Source organism: Brassica rapa, chromosome A06 (assembly GCF_000309985.2).
Source record: "Brassica rapa cultivar Chiifu-401-42 chromosome A06, CAAS_Brap_v3.01, whole genome shotgun sequence".
Lineage (NCBI taxonomy): Eukaryota > Viridiplantae > Streptophyta > Magnoliopsida > Brassicales > Brassicaceae > Brassica > Brassica rapa.
The window spans coordinates 8163727-8187176 of NC_024800.2; the positions used below are offsets into that span (position 1 = coordinate 8163727).

The 23450-nt window shown below is 34.8% G+C and overlaps 5 protein-coding genes and 1 pseudogene across 6 annotated transcripts; 4 read left to right on the forward strand and 2 right to left on the reverse strand.

Annotated features, from left to right (window-relative positions):
• Window positions 1–43: 43 nt before the first annotated feature.
• Window positions 44–1120, reverse strand: LOC103872775 (thioredoxin H-type 2). Its single transcript, XM_009151211.3, has 3 exons — window positions 874–1120; window positions 484–609; window positions 44–382 (listed from the first exon to the last, which is right to left on the reverse strand). The coding sequence occupies exons 1-3, from the start codon at window positions 961–963 to the stop codon at window positions 239–241; spliced, it is 360 nt and encodes a 119-aa protein (XP_009149459.1). The 5' UTR covers window positions 964–1120; the 3' UTR covers window positions 44–238.
• Window positions 1121–3646: 2526 nt separating this feature from the next.
• Window positions 3647–4793, forward strand: LOC103872776 (lon protease). The gene has a single exon (XM_009151212.3). It carries the CDS (start codon window positions 3714–3716, stop codon window positions 4557–4559), a length of 846 nt encoding a protein of 281 aa, XP_009149460.1. The 5' UTR covers window positions 3647–3713; the 3' UTR covers window positions 4560–4793.
• A 296-nt stretch (window positions 4794–5089) lies between these two features.
• Window positions 5090–7602, forward strand: LOC103872777 (purine permease 14). 2 transcript variants are annotated; one of them, XM_009151214.3, is made up of 3 exons: window positions 5090–5956; window positions 6048–6162; window positions 6248–7602. In XM_009151214.3, exons 2-3 carry the CDS (start codon window positions 6129–6131, stop codon window positions 7357–7359), a joined length of 1146 nt encoding a protein of 381 aa, XP_009149462.1. In that variant the 5' UTR covers window positions 5090–5956; window positions 6048–6128; the 3' UTR covers window positions 7360–7602. The 2 variants fall into 2 exon arrangements, with proteins under 2 accessions (XP_009149462.1, XP_009149461.1); XM_009151213.3 differs by having other exon boundaries at window positions 5090–6162.
• Window positions 7603–11046: 3444 nt separating this feature from the next.
• On the forward strand, window positions 11047–13061 carry LOC103872778 (purine permease 14-like). Its single transcript, XM_009151215.3, has 2 exons — window positions 11047–11639; window positions 11728–13061. Exons 1-2 carry the CDS (start codon window positions 11615–11617, stop codon window positions 12864–12866), a joined length of 1164 nt encoding a protein of 387 aa, XP_009149463.2. The 5' UTR covers window positions 11047–11614; the 3' UTR covers window positions 12867–13061.
• Window positions 12874–20590, reverse strand: LOC117126225 (U4/U6.U5 tri-snRNP-associated protein 2-like). The gene has a single exon (XM_033273928.1). It carries the CDS (start codon window positions 19845–19847, stop codon window positions 18384–18386), a length of 1464 nt encoding a protein of 487 aa, XP_033129819.1. The 5' UTR covers window positions 19848–20590; the 3' UTR covers window positions 12874–18383.
• Window positions 20591–20852: 262 nt separating this feature from the next.
• On the forward strand, window positions 20853–23430 carry LOC103872781 (annotated as a pseudogene).
• Window positions 23431–23450: the final 20 nt, after the last annotated feature.

A 23450-nucleotide genomic window follows, 5' to 3' on the forward strand; every position in this document is an offset into this window, starting at 1 on the left:
TAACTTTTATGTTTTGTACGTTTTGTATATTGAGCAAAAGCCATTAACCAATGTAAATCACTCATAATAAAGGCAATGGTCTATGATGCATTATAGTATTGTTGCAGTCTTGCAGACTCAAAAGAGTCAGAGATCACTTAACCACTACATTATTCTTCTACATCTACAATATCCCCATTACTATTAGCGAAACTTAAAATAAAACTAACTGGAACTTATTATTGTCTCATAACCAACTTTAAGCAGTAGCAACACCAGTATGCTTGGCTATTGTGGCATGAAGATCTTCCTTCCTTGCACCAACGACCTTATCAACAACATTTCCGTCTTTGATGAACACAAAGGTCGGCATTGCCTCCACACCAAACTCTTGAGCTACATTCTGTTGAAAACACAGCACAAGTGTTATAATAACAATATCATGTATATATATATATGGGTGTAATAAATAATTATAAGTGCAAACATAAGAATGCTGTTGACCTGCAGTTCATCGACGTCCACCTTGAAGAAGATGGCACTTGACATGAACTTCTTGGCCAGATCTGCGAAAACTGGAGCAATCATGCGGCATGGTGGGCACCATGAAGCAGTGAAATCTATCACAATCTGCAAAAAAAACAATGAGACATTATGATACCATTAAATTCATCTAAGTAATACATGGCAGATCGACCTGTTTATATTGCCAATCAATCAATCCCTTTATTTCACTCTACCCTAATGTTGCCATGAACATATACTCTAATTAACCAATCGCAAGCATAAAATGAGAAAAAAAAAACGAAAACCTAATTCCAAATCAACAGACGAAACAATACCGACAATCCGACGTATTAGCTTGTCGGATTCAAAAGGGAGAGAAATTTTCACCAGCTTGTTGGATTGTTTGGCTGTGTCGAGCTGCACGGCCCATACATCAATCTCGTGGCAACCGATCACTTGTCCCTCTTCTGCCGCCATTTCTTCTAATCTGAGAAAACCTAAAATTCTCAGACACTCAAGCGAAGCAAGCTTATAAAAGAGGAAACTACATTGACAGAACTACCCCTGTGTATTTAGGGTTATTACGAAATGGCATCCAGCTGGGCCGTGGGCTCGCTAAAGCCTCATGCACGTAGACACGATAAGGAAAACGTTTATTAATAAAAAAAAATGTCGATGGAAGTCCAATTGAAGAAGAGGTCTCCGGTGTCCCAAGTTCGAACTCGCTCTTCCACTCATATCTAAAATTTAAAACGTGGACTCACACGAATCTATTATATAATAGGAGAGTTTCTCTCCCCCTAATGCGACACGTCAGCGGTCTGTGGGTCCCACTTTTTAAAAGTTTGAAAAAGAGTCAAATATGTGGCTCGAACCCAGGTTATTGAAATATAAACATCCACAATTATACCACTGCACTAAAGGATACTTCGTACATTGATGGCCGAAACTAATATATATTATAAAGGTCGGAAACTAATATAACATTGTGGACCCCAGCTCTTTTTTTTTTTAAATTGATGGGTAACGAATGGACTTCGACAAAAAGTGGGCTTTGGGCTTATTGATTTTCTGTTTATTAGGCTTTGTACCAGCCCAAAATGGTGATACGGACAAAGCTAAGAAGATTAGGGAAGCCGTCATCTTCACCATCTCCTTCGTCGCTTACGATTTCCCTTCCGGCAATCAGCTATTATGGTCGATCATTAAGGCTCTACGCACGTTTTGCGCCTACCAAACGCTTAGTTTCTCCTCTAACGCCTTCAGAACTCTCATATATATAGAATCCCTCGAGGTATAAGCTCCATCTTGTCTCAAACTTTTCTTTCTCAGTTTTCCGTTCGCTTTACTTTCTCACATCCATCGCGAAAATGACTTATCTAGCTGCTCCAGCCGCTTCAGCCACCATTGCCGCCGTTTCCTACTCCACCTTCAACTCTCTCCGCCTTAGAAGGTCCATTCAGTCCATTGTTGGTCGGCTCATCCGATTCTAGGATTCCAGGAACATTAACAAGAATGGAGAGTTTATGGGCATCATCATTCTCCTCCTTGATGAACTGGTGATGATTGTTTCTAACTTATTTTTTATAACTTTAACTCTGCTTTGCTTATTCTTTATTCATATATGAAACATGTCTTCATGTTTTTGTTTTGGTTTTGTCTATGGATTTTGTTATGAACAACTAATGATTTTTCTCTGTTTTTCTTACAGGATTCTGTGATCCACGGTTTCATCCCTGCAATCTCCAAACAAAACAGGAAAACTGAATGAATTATGTTTTTAGCAACCGAATCTAAAAGAAATAAAAGACATCTTACTTAACAAATTAAAACCTTTTCTTTTGCAGATTCCGACGACGACGAAGCACCCGAGGACCAACGACAATGGAATGATGCGGACGAAGCCTAACTGATGTAAGTAAACTCCTCTTCAATAACGCATCACACTATTATCGCTCCCCAATCTCACAAACTTAAGCTCTAATCATGCCAGGGATCCCACAGGTGATGCTGTCCCGACGACGGAGAAAAAAAAAGAAAGATAACCTAACATTTTTTTATTTTCAGTTTTTAAGTTCAAATCATGTTTTAGACATAGAGCCCAACATAATTTGAGCCCAAATATTTTAAACCCAAACATTTTAAACCCACAATTACTTTTTCATAATGTAAAAACGTCAACCTTCGTTTATGTTTTGTTAAACTATTTTAATCTTTATGTTTTGTTAAACTATTTCACACAGGGGGCAGATCTCCTTAGAAGGGGAGCCACTCGCCACGATGCTTCCAGTTTCACCATTCTTGAAACTCTTATGAACCACAAAGCCAATATAAGAGCTCTGTTTCAATCCAACGGCTGGATTTTGTCACAGACCACCGCTAAGCCTGAAGAGGGAAGAGAAGTGGAGTGCTGCGTTTTGGAAGATGGTTACTTGGAGTTTACAAGATGAAGATGGAACCCGTGACGAGGAAGACGAGGAGAAGTGTTACTTGGAATATCCTAACGTTGAGGATGTAGACAATGTGTGATCTTAGCGATGAAGATTAGTGTAGCTTTAATATATGCTACTACGGTCCTTGAGCTCTCTAACAAGTGCTAGCAAACAATGTGTATTTTGAAAAAATAAAATAATTTTGTAATGCAAGTAGTTTGAAACTTTGAGTATTTATTCAAACAACGGATATATACAGAGTTGATAACTTGATATGGACCCCCAAATAAGTTGGTACTGCACTGTCACAATATCTGTCTTTTTAATTTCATATACCTGACGTAAGCTTCTTCGTCTTCTTCTCTTTCCCTTTCCGTTGTTCCACGCTCTCTGTTTCATGTTTAGGTCTTTTTCACATTCTCTATATTTTACCTTAATTATACTTTTTGAATTTTCCTTCCGTTTTGGGAGATGTCTCTAACTTGAGTTAATCGTCAAAAGCTAGGATCAATTTTGTTATCTTATTTCCGATAAATTTTAATCTTTAATTTGCATAAATCTTAAACAACACCAACATCCCGTAAATCATACCGCCTCACCGATATCCAAAGTAACCAACCCCGCGCTTGCGCGGGGTCTCAGCACCTAGTGAACTAAAAATATCAGATAAGATTTTTATTTTTTGTGCAACAGATAATTATTAATTTTTAAATAAAGGAATCATTAAATTTTTAATCTCTTCATTTGTATACTCACCACACAACTTACCCTCTTCCTTCCTTCCTTCACCCTCTAATGGCGCTTCCAAGCTCACTCTCCTATTCCACCATCAAATCCACGCCGCCGCATCTCTCCGCCTTCAACCACCAACCTCTAACTCTCCCACCTACTTACCGGAGCACCACCACCACCAACCGTCGATTCTCTAAGCTAACCTCCTTCCGATGCTCGTCCTCCTCCTTCTCGGAGAAGCACCACAACAACGCCAACCCGCCGCCCAAATCCGACGACCTCGTGGAGCTCCCTCTCTTCCCTCTCCCCCTCGTCCTCTTCCCGGGAGCAACCATCCCGCTCCAGATCTTCGAGTACCGCTACCGCGTCATGATGCAGACCCTCCTCCAATCCGATCTCCGATTCGGCGTCGTCTACTCCGACGCCGTCTCAGGCTCCGCGGCGGGAGTCGGATGCGTTGGGGAGATCATCAAGCACGAGCGCCTCGTCGACGATCGGTTCTTCCTAATCTGCAAGGGCCAGGAGCGGTTCCGCGTCACGGATCTCGTCCGCACGAAGCCGTATCTCGTCGCGAAGGTGACGTGGCTGGAGGATCGGCCCTCCGGGGAGGAGAATCTCGAGGAGCTGGCGAATGAGGTGGAGGTGCTGATGAAGGAGGTGATTCGGTTGTCGAATAGGTTGAACGGGAAGGCGGAGAAGGAGGCGCAGGATCTGAGGAAGAATCAGTTTCCGACGCCGTTCTCGTTCTTCGTTGGGAGCACGTTTGAAGGGGCGCCGATGGAGCAGCAGGCGTTGCTGGAGCTGGAGGATACGGCGGCGAGGTTGAAGAGAGAGAGGGAGACGCTGAGGAATACGCTTAATTACTTGACTGCAGCTTCTGCTGTGAAAGATGTCTTCCCCTCGAGTTAGTTTCTTATCCGGTACTACTGGTCTCTCTTCGGTGTTTGAAGTTTATTGGATACAACTATATTTGATCAATGTGTAAAGTTTCATAGGTACTAGATGGTGGAGTTGTTTGATAGGATCCTATAGTTTGGGTTTATCAAGAAATGTGTTTTGCTTGATTGCCTTTGCCTCTATGATCAAAAGCATATAGTCTAGTGATGCAAGTTTAAGTTCTTAATACCAAATCGTTGCTTCTTGGGTTGGCGTATTCGTTGAAAGCATGTTCAAATGATATCCAAAGAAGTTTGCTTTATCAGAGTTTCAATGCATAATCCTTGACCACATAGTTGGATGAAGAAAAGGATTTTACTTGATTGATATTCTCTGTGACCAAAGACTAGTCTAGTGATTCAAGTAATGTTTTTAACACCAATTCTTGCTTCTCGAGTTTGCCTCTATGATCAAAGACTAGTCTCGTGATGCAAGGTTTTTAATACCAATTCTTGCTTCTCGAGTTTGCAATTTCATTAAAAGGCTTGTAAAATGAGATCTAAAGAAGTTTCTTTCATCAAAGTTTCAATTACTCAAAATAGTGTTTTAGCAGTAATACTGCAACACCTATGTTGAATTGAGGAACATGTAGAAAATTGGCATCGATGATGGTTGGTAACAGAAAGCTGAAATATATATAATCCATGGAGGCTAGTGGTAGTTACTTTGACTTTGTGAATCTGTTGACACAAGTTAGGTTATGCACTTATGCTACTTAAACCTTTACATCCATACCATGGCTGCCTCAGTTTCTGTGTCAAGCCATAAGCTTTAAAGTTTCCAGTTTTAATTGATTGGGATGTCGAGTGGTGTTATTTGCATAGGGTGCAGTGTGGTTGAGAGCTTTTATGTCTATGGGGCATATAGTTTCAATTCATCAATACTGAAGAGGTAGATTAGGGTCTAGTGGGTGTAGAGCGAGGTACAAACAGTGTGGGGCCATTTTATGATCAAACGCGGGTAATACGTTCAAGTAGATTGCGTATCATCAATCTGTAGACTCAGGATTCTAAGTAAAATGCCAAATGAATTGCCTCTCTATTCATCTTCCTTGATTTCTTGTTTCAAAATCTCTCGGAGATTCATTTGGCCTGAGAATGATTACTGTCTGCATTTCTAAACTGGCAAACAAATTACTGCGTACAAGTAATGAATGACAGTGGAAAAGATAACCTCTGTGTGGGATTAATTACTTTCATTATTTCATTCGTATAATATGAGTTTAACTTACCGTAGTGATGTTACCATTATATATGCAAATATAGTTTGGAATGGTGACGAAGCAACGCAGAGAAAATATCTAAACAACGAGGCGTAGACATGAGCTCACTTGATTGACCATTACGCCGCCAAGAAGACTTCTGTTACGTGTATATTTTTTATTTTTGAGCAACCTGTTACGTGTATATAAAACACTTCTCTTACGTGCATATAAAACACTTCTCATGCCATTATCCCCAGCACAACAAACACACGAATCGGATCTCCGACAGTACATTGAAGTCAAAATCGCTAAGAATCTCCGACAACCAGTTCCAAACCATGGCTCAGAATCAGCCAATCTTTCAGACAGAAGGTAATAATAGTAATCTACTCAAATGATTCTCTTCTTGATCCCCTCTTATACAAAAAAAATTGATTCTAATTTCTTTCTTTTACAGAACATTTTGTGCAGATTCCCGTCAGCATCGAGCGTGATTCAACCACACTCATAAACTCAAACCGGAAACCAAACCATTGGCCGACAATTCTCCTCTCAACCGTCTTCGTCATCATAGGCCAATCCATAGCCAAACTCCTCGAAAACTTCTACTACGACAAAATCAACCGAAGCGAGTACAACGAACACCGCCAAAACGACGGCGTTTGGACTCAAGCTCTCCTCCAAACCGTCGGCTTCCCTCTCCTCCTCCTCCCGTTCATCATCCTCACCGCCAAGAAACAGAACCAACCATCTTCCGACAACCAGTTACACTACAAATCCTTAGCGGTAATCTACATCTGCATCGGGATCGTCATGTCGGTTCAGGGAAGACTCTCCGCAATGGGAAAGCTCGAGATACCATTCGGTATCTTCACCCTCATCTACACAACGCAGCTCTTCTTCACTCCCATCTTCGCTAGCTTCGTCAACAAAACCAAGTTCAACAGATGGGTCGTCATCTCATTGCTCTTAGCAATCGTCACCGGAGCTCTCACGTTATCATCCTCATTCGGCGGCGAGCCGGACGAGGCGGAGCTGAATTACGCAAGAGGCTCATGGGCCGCTCTGTTCGCCGCCCTCTGCTTCTCTCTCCTCCTCTGTAACATCCAAAACGTCTTCGACAGCTACATCTTCAAACGCACGGAATCCACCACCAGAAAGCCAAGCTTCGCTTCCGTTTTCGAAGTCATAATCTTCTCCTCTTTAGTCGCCACACTCATCTCCATGGTGGGACTTCTCATCGCCGGGGAACAACACGATTTGAAGAGGGAGATGAATGGTTTCCCGAAAGGGAAAGGTGCGTACGTCATGGCTATGGTGGGCCAAGCGGTTTCGTGGCAGATCTACTGGGTTGGGATCGTGGGACTTGTCTTTTCTGTTTCGAGCGTGTTGTCGAATGTGATCAGCGTCGTTACGTGGCCGATCGTGTCGGTGCTTGTTGTGATCTTCTTTAACTACATGGACGATGAGTTCGATGTTTTCAAAGGTGTCGCCTTGATCACTGCCGTGTTAAGCGCCGCCGCTTATTTCTTTAGGCTTCATAAAGAGAATCGTAACAGTGCGTACTGAGTTTCTATTTTTCCTTCATTTTTTGGGTTAATTAGTCATGTATTATATTGTTTAATTGTGTGTATAATGTATTAATGTTAGTGTGATTTACAATGAAATGTTTGCAAGTGTCAAGTCTTTGTAATTGCGATTTCAACGCCTTCTCTCTCATTCTATCATCAGGTATCTGACTTACTTCTCTTCTTGGAGAGTTCTGTATTTGTCCCAGAAGTACTTTGTGGTCTGTTTTCATCCATATCTTAATTTAAGTTCAGGCATTCTAAGTTGTTTTCTTTCTAGTTTTTGGGAGGTAATGTTAATCTTGCCGGCTTATAGTTCTCGAAGGAGTGTGTTCCTTACCGGCTCAGATGTGTAAACTTTGCATTTTACTCGTTTAATATAATCTTCAAATGACAAAAAAAAAAGTATGAACCTTACATTTACTTTGATTTTTTTTATTATTATTTGTGAAAAAAACTTCTTTTATTTAATTGTGATGAAGAGTGGTGATAAACTGCAAATGTCACAAAGAAATTTGAAACTAACGATTACGAGATGACGATGGTAAATGGTCTCTTTACCAAACTGACGAAAAAGAAGTATGCGTCGCCCAAGAGATACGTCAATATGCACAATCAGCAGCACATCTTTGTTGATTTACTTTACTTATAAACTAGGTTGCATGGAAACTCGGATGAAAGTTCGTTTCACGTTGTGTCGGAATTAAAATCTTTCGAAAACTCGTGAAAACTCATTAGAAACTCGTTTTTTGAAAATCTCATTTTAAAAACTGATGAAAATTTCGATTTCAGAAACTTGTGATTCTGTTTTGAAAACGTGAAGAGAACTTTTTAAAACAAGTTTTGTAACTTATATATTTATTTTGAGTTAAACTACTTAATGTTTAAGTATGGACAATTCTCTCAAATAATCATTTTATGTTTTTGTCACAAAATAGACCTAAAGAAAGAAAATGACCAAAACATTTCTTTTTTTTTTTTGAAAATTTTAATATTTTTTTTATTTTTTAAAATTTGAAACCCTATCCCCAAAACTTCACCCCTTAACTCTAAACCCTAATCTATATTAGTTAACCTTAAGGTAAAAATGTACTTTACCTTTTAATAAAACTTATTTTGGTCATTTTCTTCATTGACGGCTATTTTTGTGACAACAACTTAAAAAAATGCTATCCTAGGGAATTTTTCTTTAAGTATTAGCTATTTTAAAATTTTAATATGATTTCGATGTTTAACTATTACTTGTTTCATTTTAGTGTACTTAACATAAAAATTTTATTTGTTGATTTATATTATTAGATAGACCAAACAGAAGAAAATAATTGTACTCACATGTTAATTATTCACATATATGTATATATATATATTTATTTATATTTATATTTATAAACGTTTCCATTTCTTAGAATTTTAAAAATCATGTTTCCACGTTTCGAAACATTTCATTTTCGCGTATCTGTTTCACATTCCGTGCAACCTAGCTTATAGGACATCTTAGAGCTGGGCAAAAAATCCGGATTCGAGGAACCGAACCGAACCCGATCCGAAAAAGTAGTATCAAACCCGAACCGAAATTGATTAAATATCCGAACGGGTTCAAAATTTTGATATCTAAAGAACCAAAATCGAACCCGATCCGAACCAAAGTATCTCGGGTACCGAATCTAACCGAAATAGATTTATATACCTAAATATTTTACTTATTTTTAGATTTAATATATATTACAAACATCCAAAATATATAATATACTTTTAAATTGTCTAAAATACTTGAAAATATACATAAATAGTCAAAAGTAAATGTCTAAAATTGCTAAAATATATTCAAAACACCAAAATGCTTGAAATATCTATTGATTATCTATCCAAATATTCAAATCAAACCAATTTATATGTTAGTTTTAGGTATTTTGACATATATTATACAAATTTATAAAATATATTATTTTTTTTATAGATTTTGGGAAATTTTAAGCATATAATGAATTTTAAAATTTTAAAAATAATTTAAATGGGTTATCCGAACCCGAACCGAACCCGCAAAGATCCGAACCGAATCCGAACCGAAATTTAAAAATACCCGAATGGGGCTGAAATTTTTAAACCCAAAAACACGAAACCCGATTAGATCCGAACCGAACCCGAATGGGTACCCGAACGCCCACCCCTAGGACATCTCCAACAAGACACTAAAACACCAAATTTAAAGTAATTTCATCTCCAAAAAAACATCAAAACTGATATTATCTCACCAAATTTGGTGTAATGTAAATAGTGTTATACCAAATTTTGTGTAACACTATTCACATATCAAACCTTTAAAATACATATTTTATTATGTTTCATCATATAATATAGTTCAGTTACTATCAAAATTATATTTTTATTTTCAAAATCACTAAATGACTATTATCATTTATCACTTACAAATAATAAAAATAATAATAATAATAAAAATCTAAATATGGTAAAATAATAAAAATTTAAAAAAGTTAAACTGAAAAAATTAAATAAGATATGATATAAAATTTGATGTCATGGTTGGAGATGATAAAAAAATTATAACACCAAACATCAAATTTGGTATAGTTGCAACACCAAATTTGGTGCTATCGTTGGATATACTCCTAGTGGGTCTATAAAACATATGGTAAAATAACTTTGGTTAGATAATTCATTTTTATTCCTTACTTAAAGAAGAAAAAATACACTTTTTGGCCATAGAGCTACTCAGCTCAGCTGCATAGATAATTAGATATGCACTCACTTCCATTGATTAGTAGGTGTACAATATCCATGGATAAACCGCAAATTGTTTACAATCTCCGAAATCAAGTGGATTTCTAAAAAAAATATGTGGGAAAAACTAATCAATCTTGTATACAATTGGTCATATAGTCGGTGGTTAATTACATTACATGGATGCTAGTTCCAAGCTCAGTCACAAATATCTAAAACCGTGGCAGATAATCGTCAGTCACTTCTAACCAGGCCGAGGAGTGTAGTAGCCAAATAGGCTACAAGACTATGATCTTATTACCATAACTTACTCTTGTAAAAATTCTCGATTCTTTTTTTTTTTGAATCATACAGAGGTATCCTGACCCCATAGAAGTGATCCAGTCTAGTTACGTGTTGCCACGTGTCGGTCATCTGTCCCTGATGATGCCAAAATATTAATTCTCCAATGGCTAGAATTCGAACCCAGGTGGCGGTACTCACAGCTGTAAGCCATTTACCACTCACAGCTAGAAATTCTCGATTCTTGACCTATTCGATTCTCAAATCTTGTTTTCTTTCAGCCACATGGTCCTCAATTCTTGTAATCTTATTACCATGAAATGGTGGTTGTTTTCAGCCACTGGGTTCATGGTCCTCTTACGTAAAACCTTTTCTTATTCTTCAATGCCACAATGGGGTCTTATATCGAGTTTATTTGTTACGGTTCCTTACTTCTTTACACAGCCACTTCACCTAAATAACATATTTAGAATAAGTGTCAGCAAGTGAGAAAATTGAAAGTAACATAAATACACAAACCAACGCAAAAGACCAGACCTTGATTCGCTTTGAAGAAGATACTCATTAGACCAACAAAACCTTTTGTTTTTTTACAGAAGTTAACTTCGAAATATTCCATATCTCAGCACCAACCATCTTCATGTTCGACTAAAACAGACCACCAAGCACAGTAACGGTAAGCTTAGATAAATTTAGAACCAACATAAGTCATGTCGTCAAATCCTTTAGGTTGATGTTGCACTCACTTATATGCATGAGAGAGGTTAGGAAAGCATTGAGTTTCACTATATGTCATATCAAATATTGTTCTCCCATTTAACACAAGTGCTTATGCGGAGGCGACAACTTTATCCATATTTGGCATTCTTGATATTTATCTTAGTTCAAACTCTGCAGGAAGGATCCCTTGTCTTTGCCAAGATCTAGGAACTACACAAGTATTTGGTGGGGTCAAGATATTTCAAAGTAGTAATGTTCCAAGTTATAAGTTATACCATCAAATATGCAAATGTAGTTGCGAATGGTAACGAAGCAACGCAGAAAATATCTAAACAACCAACGCGTAGACATGAGCTCACGTGATTGACTATTACGCCGCCAAGAGGACTTCTCTTCCGTATATATAAAAATCACTTCTCCTTCCACTGTCCACAGAAAACTACAATCATCATCCACTCAAAAATATCCACAAACACAAACACACAAACCGGATCTCCGACAATCAGTTCCAAACTATGGCTCAGCAGACAAAGCCAGAAGGTAATAATAGTAATCTACTCAAATGATTCTATTCTTGATCCTCTCTTCTACAAACAAACAATTTGATTCTAGTTTCTCTCTTTTGCAGAACATTTTGTGCAGGTTCCCGTCAGCATCGAGCGTGATCCAACCACACTCATAAACTCAAACCGAAAACCAAACCACTGGCCGACGATTCTCCTCTCAACCATCTTCGCCATCATAGGCCAAACCATAGCCAAACTCCTCGAAAACTTGTACTACGAACAAATCAACCGAAGCGAATACAACGAACGCCGCCAAAACGACAGCGTTTGGACTCAAGCTCTCCTCCAAACCGTCGGGTTCCCTCTCCTCCTCCTCCCTTTCATCATCCTCACCACCAAGAAACACAACAACAACAACCCTCCCATAACTTCCGACCAGTTCCACTACAAATCCTTGTCAGTAATCTACATCTGCATCGGAATCCTCATGTCGGTCCAAGCAAGACTCTCCGCCATGGGAAAGCTCGAGATATCGTTTATTCTCTTCACTCCCATCTCCGTAACACAGCTCTTCTTCACTCCCATCTTCGCGCGCTTCGTCAACAAAATCAAGTTCAACAGATGGGTCGTAATCTCCTTGGTTTTCGCCATCGGCGCCGGAGCTCTCACCTTCACATCCCCGTTCGGCGGCGTGTCATACAACGGGGAGCATAAGTACGCGAGAGGCATATGGGCCGCTCTGTTCGCCGCCATCTGCTTCTCTCTCCTCCTCTGTAACATCCAAAACGTCTTCGACAGCTACATCTTCAAACGCACGGAATCAACCACTAGAAAGCCAAGCTTCGCGTCCGTTTTCGAAGTCATAATCTTCTCCTCCCTCGTCGCTACGCTCATCTCCACGGTGGGTCTTTTCATCGCCGGCGAGCAACACGGTTTGGAGAGGGAGATGAATGGTTTCCCGAAAGGGAAAGGCGCGTACGTGATGGTTATGGTGGGTCAAGCCGTTTCGTGGCAGTTATACTGGGTCGGGATCGTGGGGCTTGTCTTCTCCGTCTCGAGCGTGTTGTCGAATGTGATCAGCGTCGTTACGTGGCCGATCGTGTCGTTGCTTGTTGTGGTCTTCTTTAACTTCAGGAACTTCACGGGCGAAGGCGATGATGAGTTCGATACTTTCAAAGGTGTCGCTTTCATTCCTGCCGCGTTAAGCGTCGCCGCTTATTTCTTTGGGCTTCACACAGAGAATCGTGACAGTGTGAATTGAGTTATTGTTTTTTTATCTTTTTTTTTTTGTGGGTAAGTTAAGTAATCATATTTATTTTTATTGTTTATTTGTGTGTAAGTGTTAGTATGTTGTTAAAGTTGTATATTTATCTAATTTTAATTTGTACTAGATCATGATTCGCGCATCCGTGCGGATTTTATTTTCTGAATATATTTTACATTGTTTAGTTTCAAATTTGTCCAATTCCATTTTATGTTTAAAGAACAATATTAAAACTGTCTTTTGTATTAATAGTGTTCATCAGTGTATTATATAGATATAACCGTGCAGTAAAACACTAATCTAATATTAAGCAATACGATTTTGATTAGGGCAAATCTCCAAAATAGCACATTTCTAAGTTTATATCACAAAAATAGCACTCAAAAACTAAAATGACCAAAATAGCATTTTATCTTTTGAAAAATTTAACTTTTTTTATTTTTCAAAATTTGAAATCTTATCTCCAAAGCCTCACTTCTCAACTCTAAACCCTAAAACCTAAACTCTAAACCCTAAACCTTAAATTCTAAACCCTAAACCCCACCCATTGAGTGCTATTTTTGTGACTTTTGGCCTTGAGTGCTAGTTTGAGAACAAAAACTTGATTTTGTGCTAATTTGGTCTTTTTCTCTTTTGATTAATATATCACTGTATTATAGATATAGACGTGAGGTGAAAACACTAATCTAATATTAACCAATATGATTTGGATATCCATAACGGAATTCTTCATTATAATTTTAATAAAATAATTGTAATAAGATAAATTACTAACCATTTTTCAGGGAAAAAATTAAACTATAAGTAATGAATTATAATTACAAATGTTCTGATGCATTTTGAGATATAATATTTTATATTTGGTCAAACAATTTAAATGAAACAGTTCTAATCTGAGATTTTAGGCTAAGTAGGGTTGACTTGGAGAAGGGGTTATTCCATAATTTTTGTATAGATCTATAGAAATTGTGATTTATAATTATCTAGTGTTATCTTCTGTGCTATGTACGGGCATTACTATGTAAAAATATTTTTAGATATAATATGTAAAATTTACAGTGAAACTAAATGTTAAACGTAAGAATTTTTATTTTTGAGGTTTATCAGTGATAAACTTAAAAAAAATAATAAAAAAAACTTTTCTTTATAGTTACCATGTTTCAATATAGACACAAGATAAATGTAAAATATTGAATTCTCTTTTTCAAAAAACAGCAAAGAATTATTAGATATAAGAATTCAGAGAAAACATATCTCTTGCAAAAACAGTAAAATTATTAACCTTATTTTCTAAATAATTGATGTCAGTAAAAAAAACTTCTATAAAATTGTAAAAGCACCTATAAACTAAGGAAAATCACCCTGAGATTAGATATGAGTATATTTTTTTCTTGTCTTTCTTAACCGCTATAAACGTAAGAATTTTTTTGCCTTGATCAATAAATTTGAAATTTCATCAAAAAAAAGAGAGAATGTATTTTTCTTGTGTAACTCCAATATGACAAATACAATGTTCGGAGGCTTTTATCATGAAAGATCTTTTTGTAAACGGTTTTGGTTTTGTGTGGGCTTTAAAAACATCAAAATTTATAATAATTCCTTACCTACAAATACAATTCTTTTATATAATAATATATAACCATTAAATTTATTTCTATAAAAATGCTAAAGTATTTTATTTAATTATATATAACTAATTGATAAAAATAAAAAAAAATTGATAAAACATATACATTCTTTCTCTAATTCTACAATTAGTTACCATAAATCATTATTTGTAATATTATTTGTGTTATTTGGTAATTTGAAATTAATCAGTTCTAGTGTTACCTTTTATTTTAAAATCTGATTAAAATAATAACTAATAAATGTTAACAACCAATAAAATTTTAACTATATTTTTGAAATTTAACCTATTAAAGACACATAATTAAAAGTCAATTAAGTAGCTTCTCAATTAATATATAGTATGATTTATCTCTTTAAAACTAAGGATAAATTTGGTTAAGGTAAACATAAAAACATGTATTAGGAAAATAGTAGTTTAAGCAATGTTTCTCATAATTTGTTCCAAACCACACTTTCTCACTCATTTTTTTTTAAATTTAGTGCTTAACAAAAAACTCAAATGGGTTAAGCAAAAAAAATCTTCGCTAAATTATCTCTAATCATCACACTATTTTATCAAACACTAAGAGGTTGATTGTTTGTGGTTTTTGAATTGGTTTTAGTTTTTCCAAAAACTAGTTTTAAACCATTCAAGATTTTGCCAAAATAGTTTCCCTATAAAATAGGGAATCTGGTTTTTGAATTTCCTATGCAATTAAAAGGAAAAACCAGAATAGTTTCATTCAACCAAATGTTTTTAATTAAAACTGATCATAATTTACATATCTTTTAAAATTATTTTTTTAATTTATTTTAAATTCAATTAAAACATACCTATATTAATTAAATCTGATTAACTAATAAGAAAAAAAATATTTCAATTTTTAAATAACCAAATGTCGTTATTTTAGGCATATATTTTTAATATTAATGTGAGATCCAATATTATATGAAATAGGATGTTTTTATTTGTATAAGTGTTGTTAAAATTTTAGTATTATACATTCTAAAATTTTATTATAGCGTAAAAAATACATCTCATTAATATTTAAATATATTTTTCTTGCTTTCAATTTACATTATATTTTTCATCTTTACCTTTAACAATTGTAGAGATGATCATTTTTATTGAACTTCCTTACTAATTTTATCTTTATATTTTAAAAACACGTAAAACTAATTAGTTCACATTTATAGTAACATGAAAAAGTACATGTACCTCGACATACAAATAAAATTAAATAAATAAGAATATAAAAATACCAAGAACATAACAAACATATTTTATTATTCTTCCCTCTTGTTCTTTTTTTTCTATTAAAAATAAGCATGCTAATTTTACTATAATCCAAGCTATATGAATTATATTAATAACGTATTAATTCTATAAAAATCCTGTGAAAAGTAATTTAATTAATATAGTTAAATGACTTACCATATAATAAATTAAACGAATTACCAAATAATATAATTTTAAATGACTTACCATATAATAATGTTATTTCATCTGTTTATATTAATAGACGAATTAAATAAAAAAAATTCTTGATTAATATACGTTTAAATAACTTACCATATAATTTTATGTTTTAAAATATAAAAATATTTTAATCATTTTTAAAAGTGATAACGCATATATGATATCACATTGTCACTGGAAAATGATTGGAATTTTTAAGAATAATATATTTGACTGTTTTGCATTCATTTGATACATTTTTATACTATATATAGTGAATGAGTTAATTTAATTAATATTATTAAGTTTAGATTAATTAGTTTTATAAAATCTATGATTTATTTTATTTACTACTAATTTAAACATAATAAAAACCGTTTCTATAATTGTTTCCATAGAATCATATGTATTTATATGTATATTATCAATTTATATAATGTAATCTAGATAATTAATTATTTCTATAAACAAATTATGTTAATTCATTTATATTTAAGATGCTTAATTCTATGTTTGGAAACATGGATTGAATTAGGTAATTCTATAAATAGTTTTCTTTTAAAAACTTTAATTAAATAAATGAAAAACCATCAAACAATCAAATTATAACAATTAATTGAAGAGTTATTCTATGAGCGACACGTCAGCATAAATCAATAAATTTATTTCTCAATTAATATATAGGAGGATTATAAGTAGGTTAGACCGGAGACAAATAAAAACGACATGAGAAAATTAACATGACACAAATTATGATTTGAGTATTGAAGAGAGCATAGTTAGTCTCACTAACCTGTAATTAACCTTCATCAACTGCCAACTTTGTATTAAGCTTTCATAAAAAAAGGGATTTTCTTCTTTCTTTTTTTTATATTGGCTGGAAATATTTTTTCCAAGAGTGTTGTTTTACCAAATTTTGGCCAGAGGTTGAGATTTGCAGACATAGACAGGGATAGAGTTTCGAAGAAGTGATCCATCTATATTATTAAAAGAGAAGTACCCATTAAAAATACCCCTTAGTTTTTAAATTTAATTACACTTCCATGCCACTATAAATTAAATTGAATTCTCAATTTTAATGCTTGTCTTTTTCAGTTAGATTAATGTGTTTTCCTTAAAAAAATATGAGTTAAATGTAATTAAAAAAACTTTAAAATACACATATATTAACAAACTATTGAAACAAATATTAAAAACAACCTAAACTATGAAAAACAATTTAAAAGCTACTTCCATGTTTTTGATCTTATAATACATATACATTACCATATATAAACAAAATTAATGTTTATTACTATAACTTACCAATAAAATATTGTGCATATATATTATATGTGATTCATTTATGTTTTAAACTTCCTTATTATAAACGTTTTGGAATAATAATCATCAATTATTTTTAATAAAAAAGGAATATTCCAACAATTTTAGCTTCATATTTTGAATATAAAATTAACTTTATTCCCATGATTTTAGTTAAAATAAACGGGTCAATTTATATCCCGTCCAATTAAGTTTTTAGAATAGTTGTAATTCATTTTTAGTTTGACCCAAACATATAATATACTAATAATACATTTCAATCATACAATTAAATATGAAAGAAATGTCAATATAAATTTGATCTAACATAGTATATTAATATATATATATATATATTACATCCAATCTTTTTGTATAGTTACATAACTGTTCCAAATCACATTTAAAAAATATATATATAACACGATACAGTAAAAAAAATATGATATACATAAATCTTTACATAAACACCCGTGCGGTCGCACGGGTCAAGCTCTAGTCTGTATTATTAGAAATCGAAATTTCATTACAATTTCATTGAAAGAGTTGATGGAGCAAAAGAAATTAAGAAACTACAATTAATGTAGGTAAAAATCTCATATAAAGAAAGATTAACAGTTTAAAAAACAGGAGATCATGATGTAGTGGGAAAAATATTAGCAATTTTATTTTATATTAAAAATTATGCATTTGCTTTTTTTTCTTTAAATCCATGTGTCAAAAAATTATTAGTCATGTGACTTGTACTTTAATATATAAAGGATAACAAATCAAAAGATTTAATTGTAACCGGGATTTCATGCATAATAGAATCAATTTGGAGAAGGGGTTATTCCATCAAAGATTTTATAGATCTGTACAAAATGAGATTTATGTTTTTAAAATAAGAATATACCTGAGAATTTCCTAAAGAATAAGAAGATACCCTATCTAATTTAATGTACTTTTAGAGTTAATGCGGCAATTAGAAATTGTTTAGGGATATATCTATAGTATTTTTTTTTATCAGTTAGCTTCAAGATTATCTATCTCCAAAAAGAGTTGTGGTGGAAACATATCTTTAATCTCCATATCATCGATACAAGAAATAAAACCTGGAAACCAACTCTTAAACCGATGATGAGTAAGCTTTGTTTCCTGCTGCTCTATTCCTCCTGCAGCTCATATATCTGCATGTATGCTTCTGATAGTTGTACCATCTGCGGAAGCGTCTCTGCAACATGCAGATCCTGCATCTCGTACCATAGTTCTTGCGACTTCCGCTGCACAAACACTCTGAAACACCCATCCTCTGCTTTACCATCATGTACAATGTTGGCGATTAAGTTATACCTTGTACACGTCTTCTCCCCTTCTGCGGCAGTAGGCAATGATGGTATGTAATCCCTCAGCTCCATGTCCTTCACGGGGAAGTTAACCAAGGTAGGGTTCTTCTCCTTGAAGAAGTTGTTCTTCTTGAACCGAACCATATGGAACATCAAGTAAGGAGGAGATTTGGTGACTCGATATCTCATTCTGGCTGTCACAGTTTCTCCATCAAACTTCTTCAACAGATGGAGGAGAGCAACCTGCGGAATAATGTTCTTCTCCATGACATCTTTGAAAAGAGGAGGCGGTGGCAAATCTAGCCCCAGCATCAGAAAAGGCATCCTGGAGATTTGTTTGTTTTCATTGCCTTGATACTCTCTCACAACTTCTAACTCACCCTGGAAGCACTGGTGGATGATACTGCTGGCGTCCTTTGAAGTGCGAAGATCCATGTGCAAAGTGTTAAGGAGCCACGACATAAACTCTACTGGATCTGATTGCTGGCCTATCTTAAATCGCTTCATGACAGCCTGCAAGAACTCATGTGGACTCACCTGTCCTTTGAAGTTTCGAGCATGCCAAATCTTTCGAGTGAGTTCCCCAAAGCGGTGAACAAGAGGAGACTTGCAATGCTGATAGTTCTCGGGAATAAGGAAAAAGTTCCTTAGAGGAGTAACTCTCATCAACGACTGGATTGTAACGTTCACAAACTCTGTGTTTTGTATGATGTTCAATCCCACCATCCCGGGAAGATAGTCAGAGCCATCAAGAGCCCTAGACCACTGCTTATTCCTATCAAGCTCTTCTACTTGTGCCCTACTGAACCTTGGGTTTAAAACACGTCGAATGTCATCCAAAGAAGGGTCATTGATCTCGTAACTATCAGGAAGACAATAAACCTTCTCCGTGAGAAGATTGATATAAACGTGGTGACCTGCTTCCAAGCTATGTGTATAAGCACGAGACTTGTGGCTTCTTCCTTGGAAGTACTCCCCGCATACGAGACATGCATACACATTCAAATTCGACAAGGAGACTGAGCAAAACCTCTCGAAATCAAAATCCAAGACCTGACGATTAACAGTATCAAGATAAGGGCAATCACCACGAACTTCAACATGGCGTGAATGTTTCCTGGAGACATCATCACCATCATCGTCGAGCTCCGTCTTCTTCTCCACTCTCGCAACTCCGATATCCTTCTTCTGCTCGTGATCATTAGATAGCTCTATTACCCTCTTCCGCTTCACCGCTCTCTCTTCCTCAACACCACCGTTCTTAACTTCTCTCTCACTCTTCATCCTCGAGATTTCCTTACCCAAGTCGATTCAAAACCCTCTTGTCGAAAATTTTCCCCAGAAAGCAGACTTCAATAGACGACGCAATAACCTTTACTCGCTTCCGAGTATATATAGAGGATGCTTGTTTCCAATTTTTTGAAAAAATAGCTTTCCTAAAATTTAGGAAATTAGTTTTTTTAAAATAACTAACTATTTCTAAGTAAAAACCAAAATCCAACTTTTTTTAATTTTTTGCTTAAAGAGTGTTTTAAATTAATTTATAATTTATATGCATCATTTATATTAATAATATTATATTACTTTAATTATACATATAATTTTATATATGTTATATCTAATCGGTTTTATTGTTTTTCAGTCGATTTAGTTATCATTTGGGTAAATTAGATTGCATATATGAATTCAACTGTAATATTTTTTTATTCTATATATTAATATTTTGATTAATTTCTTATTTGCATTTAGGTGGTTGTTATCTTAGATATGAAAATATATTTTATGAAGATTATGTATAACTTAAGATACATTGTGCTTAGATTATGTATATTATAGTCAACTAAATTTTTGAAAAATAAATAAAACATTTCAATATTACTAATTATAAAATATTTATAGACAATTAAACATATATCGGTTTATGTTACTTAATTATTTTATGTAATCATCTAATAAAATATATAGGTATATAAAAATATTTTTATTACTTTGAATTTTTTTGTATTGTTTAAATTATGATTTAAAAAAAAATATTTATGTTTCTAATATAAAGATTATCTGTGTAAATTGTTTTTAATGAAATCACATTATATAGAAATTTATACTTTTTATCTAAGAAAATATACATATAAAGAAAGTATTTTATTAGTTCAAAATTATATTTTATGTTATTTAAAAATATTTTTAAATGTAATATTACTATTTTATGACTTTCTTTTTTTATGAAATCATATTATATATACATATATTTTCCTTTTTATTATATGTGTATATTTTTCGGAATTTTTTTGAAAGGAAACTAAATAAAATAATAAATAATAGTATTTTAAATGTAAGTTAATTCATTAAGGGTATCAGTGTAATCAACCATCGTGAGAGTTAACGTGAGAGTTAACGTGAGAGCGACACATATGAAACTGACTTCTCAAATAATATTATAGAGATATTGTATATGGTTGTTTTAAAGGTTCGGTTAAATAGGAAATAATTAATTAATTGATTAGTTTAAGGTAATAATTTTATGAAAGGATCGGCTAAGATAAGAACATTAATATGAGGTCCAACTTAAAAATCTACTTAGAAGAAGTTGTGATGTTTTTGATTTAATGATATAGATGTTTTGCAATGAAATGTTTGGGAAGTGTCGAGTTTATGTAACTAGCCCATTAACACGTTACGAGCAAACCTCACGTCTACGATGAAATCATCTTAATTTTAAATTTTTAACTATGGTAATAAGCGACAATGTCACAAAGGCAATTTGTAAACAACGGTTACTAGATGACGATGATGAATGGCCTTTTTACCAACTAGACGAAAAGGAAGTGTGGATCGCCCAGGAAATACGTCAATATGCACCACCACTAGCACATCTTGATTTAGTGGGTAGAATCAGTAGAGTAACAAAAAAAAAATAGATAGATTAAAGAGTGTTACAGTTACAGTATGTATCTAGTATCTAAAACATATGGTAAAATGACTTTGGTTAGATGTTTCATTTTTTATTCTTTACTTATAAGTTATAAGAAGAAAATAACACTTTTGGCAATGGAGCTACTCAGCTAACATTGAAATGCTAAAGATTATCAAAATTTCGAGGTTAAGACATATACAATAAACAAATTCTTCATGTAAAGATTAAAAAGATCTAGATGAATGACTTAGATTGAAGTATTCCTCATGAATTATTACAATTTCTTGAGAGAAAGAATAGTAATCTATCAAACAACCCTACACGAGAAGGCTAAATCGCATTGATATCCCCCGACTTCATTGACTAGTACACTGCTAGTGGCACTGTCTCGGTCGACCCCTCACTGTACAGAATAAACACCACCACACATTAGATTTTCCCAAACATTATCCAAATACATCCAATCTCTGAATATTGAAACCACATTATTGACAATCTCTGAGGTCAGTTCCAAGATCTGTCACAGATATTTGAAACCATGGCCAAGAATCATCAACCAATTCAAACCAAGCCACAAGGTGATATTTTATAACCAAAAATGATCTTACTACCATCAACTACTCTCTCTAAGTTACCTCGTTTCTTGATCTATTCGATTCTCAATCTTTGTTATTGTTCTCGGTTTTTCAGAAACATGTGTGCACATACCAGTCTATACCAAGCAAGATTTGATCACACTAGGAAACTCGAACCGGAAACTCAACCATTGGCCAACAATTATCCTCTGCATTATATTCGTCATCACAGGTCAATCCATAGCTAAAATCCTCGAAAACTTCTACTACGACCAAATTGACCTCACCCAAAAACGCCAAAACGACGGCGTTTGGACTCAATCTCTCCTCCAAACCGTTGGATTCCCTCTCCTTCTCCCTTTTTTTATCTTCACCGCCAAGAAACACAACCAGCAGCAATCTCAAACCACTTCCGACCGAACCTCAACCAAGTACATAATATCTTTCTCCGGTCTCATAGGAATCCTCTGGTCGAATCAAGGAAGATTCTCCGCCAAGGCAAAGCTCGAACTCCCCTTTAGGGTTTTCACGCTCATCTACACAACGCAGCTCTTCTTCACTCTCATCTTCGCCGCCTTCATCAACAAAATCAAACTCAACCGTTGGATCATCACCTCCCTGATCTTTGCAATCGTCACCGGAGCTCTCACCTTCTCTTCCTCCTTCGGCGGCGAGCCTGACGAAGCGGAGGCGGATTACCGAAGAGGCTCACTGGCTGCTCTAATCTCCAGCCTATACTTCTCTCTCCTCCTCTGTGTCATCCAAAACGTGTTCAAACGTACCAAAGCCGCGAGCTTTGCCTCAGTTTAATTACCAAGTCATGGTCATCTCCTCCATAGTCGCTACCATAAGCTCCGCCGCGGGTCTTCTCATCGAGGGCGAGCAAAACGATTTCAAGAGGGACATTAATGGTTTCTCGAAAGGGAAAGGTGCGTACGTGATGGCTATGGTGGGTCAAGTCGTTGCGTGGCAGGTCTACTGGGTTGGGATCGTGGGGCTTGTCTTCTCCGTCTCGTGCGTGTTAGCTAACGTGATCAGTGTCATTACATGGCCAATCGTGTCGGTGCTTGTGGTTATCTTCTTTGGCTACGTGAACGATGAGTTTGATGTCTTTAAAGGTGTCGCCTTGATCACAGCCTCCTTAAGTGCGGCCGCTTATTTCTATAGGCTTCACAAAGATAATCTTAACTACTGACGTGGCGGCGATCTTCAAAAAGGTTACTCTATGTGAGTTGGTGCTAAATGTATATTTTGTCTTCACATTGTAAGTTTTGTAGTGAAAAAAATATTTGGAAGTGTGTATTACTTGAGTAACAAAAAAAAATTAACAACCTCATGAAAGATGCCTTTTCACATTATAGTTCAAAAGTTTTAGTCTTTACCTGTTCAAAAAGAAAA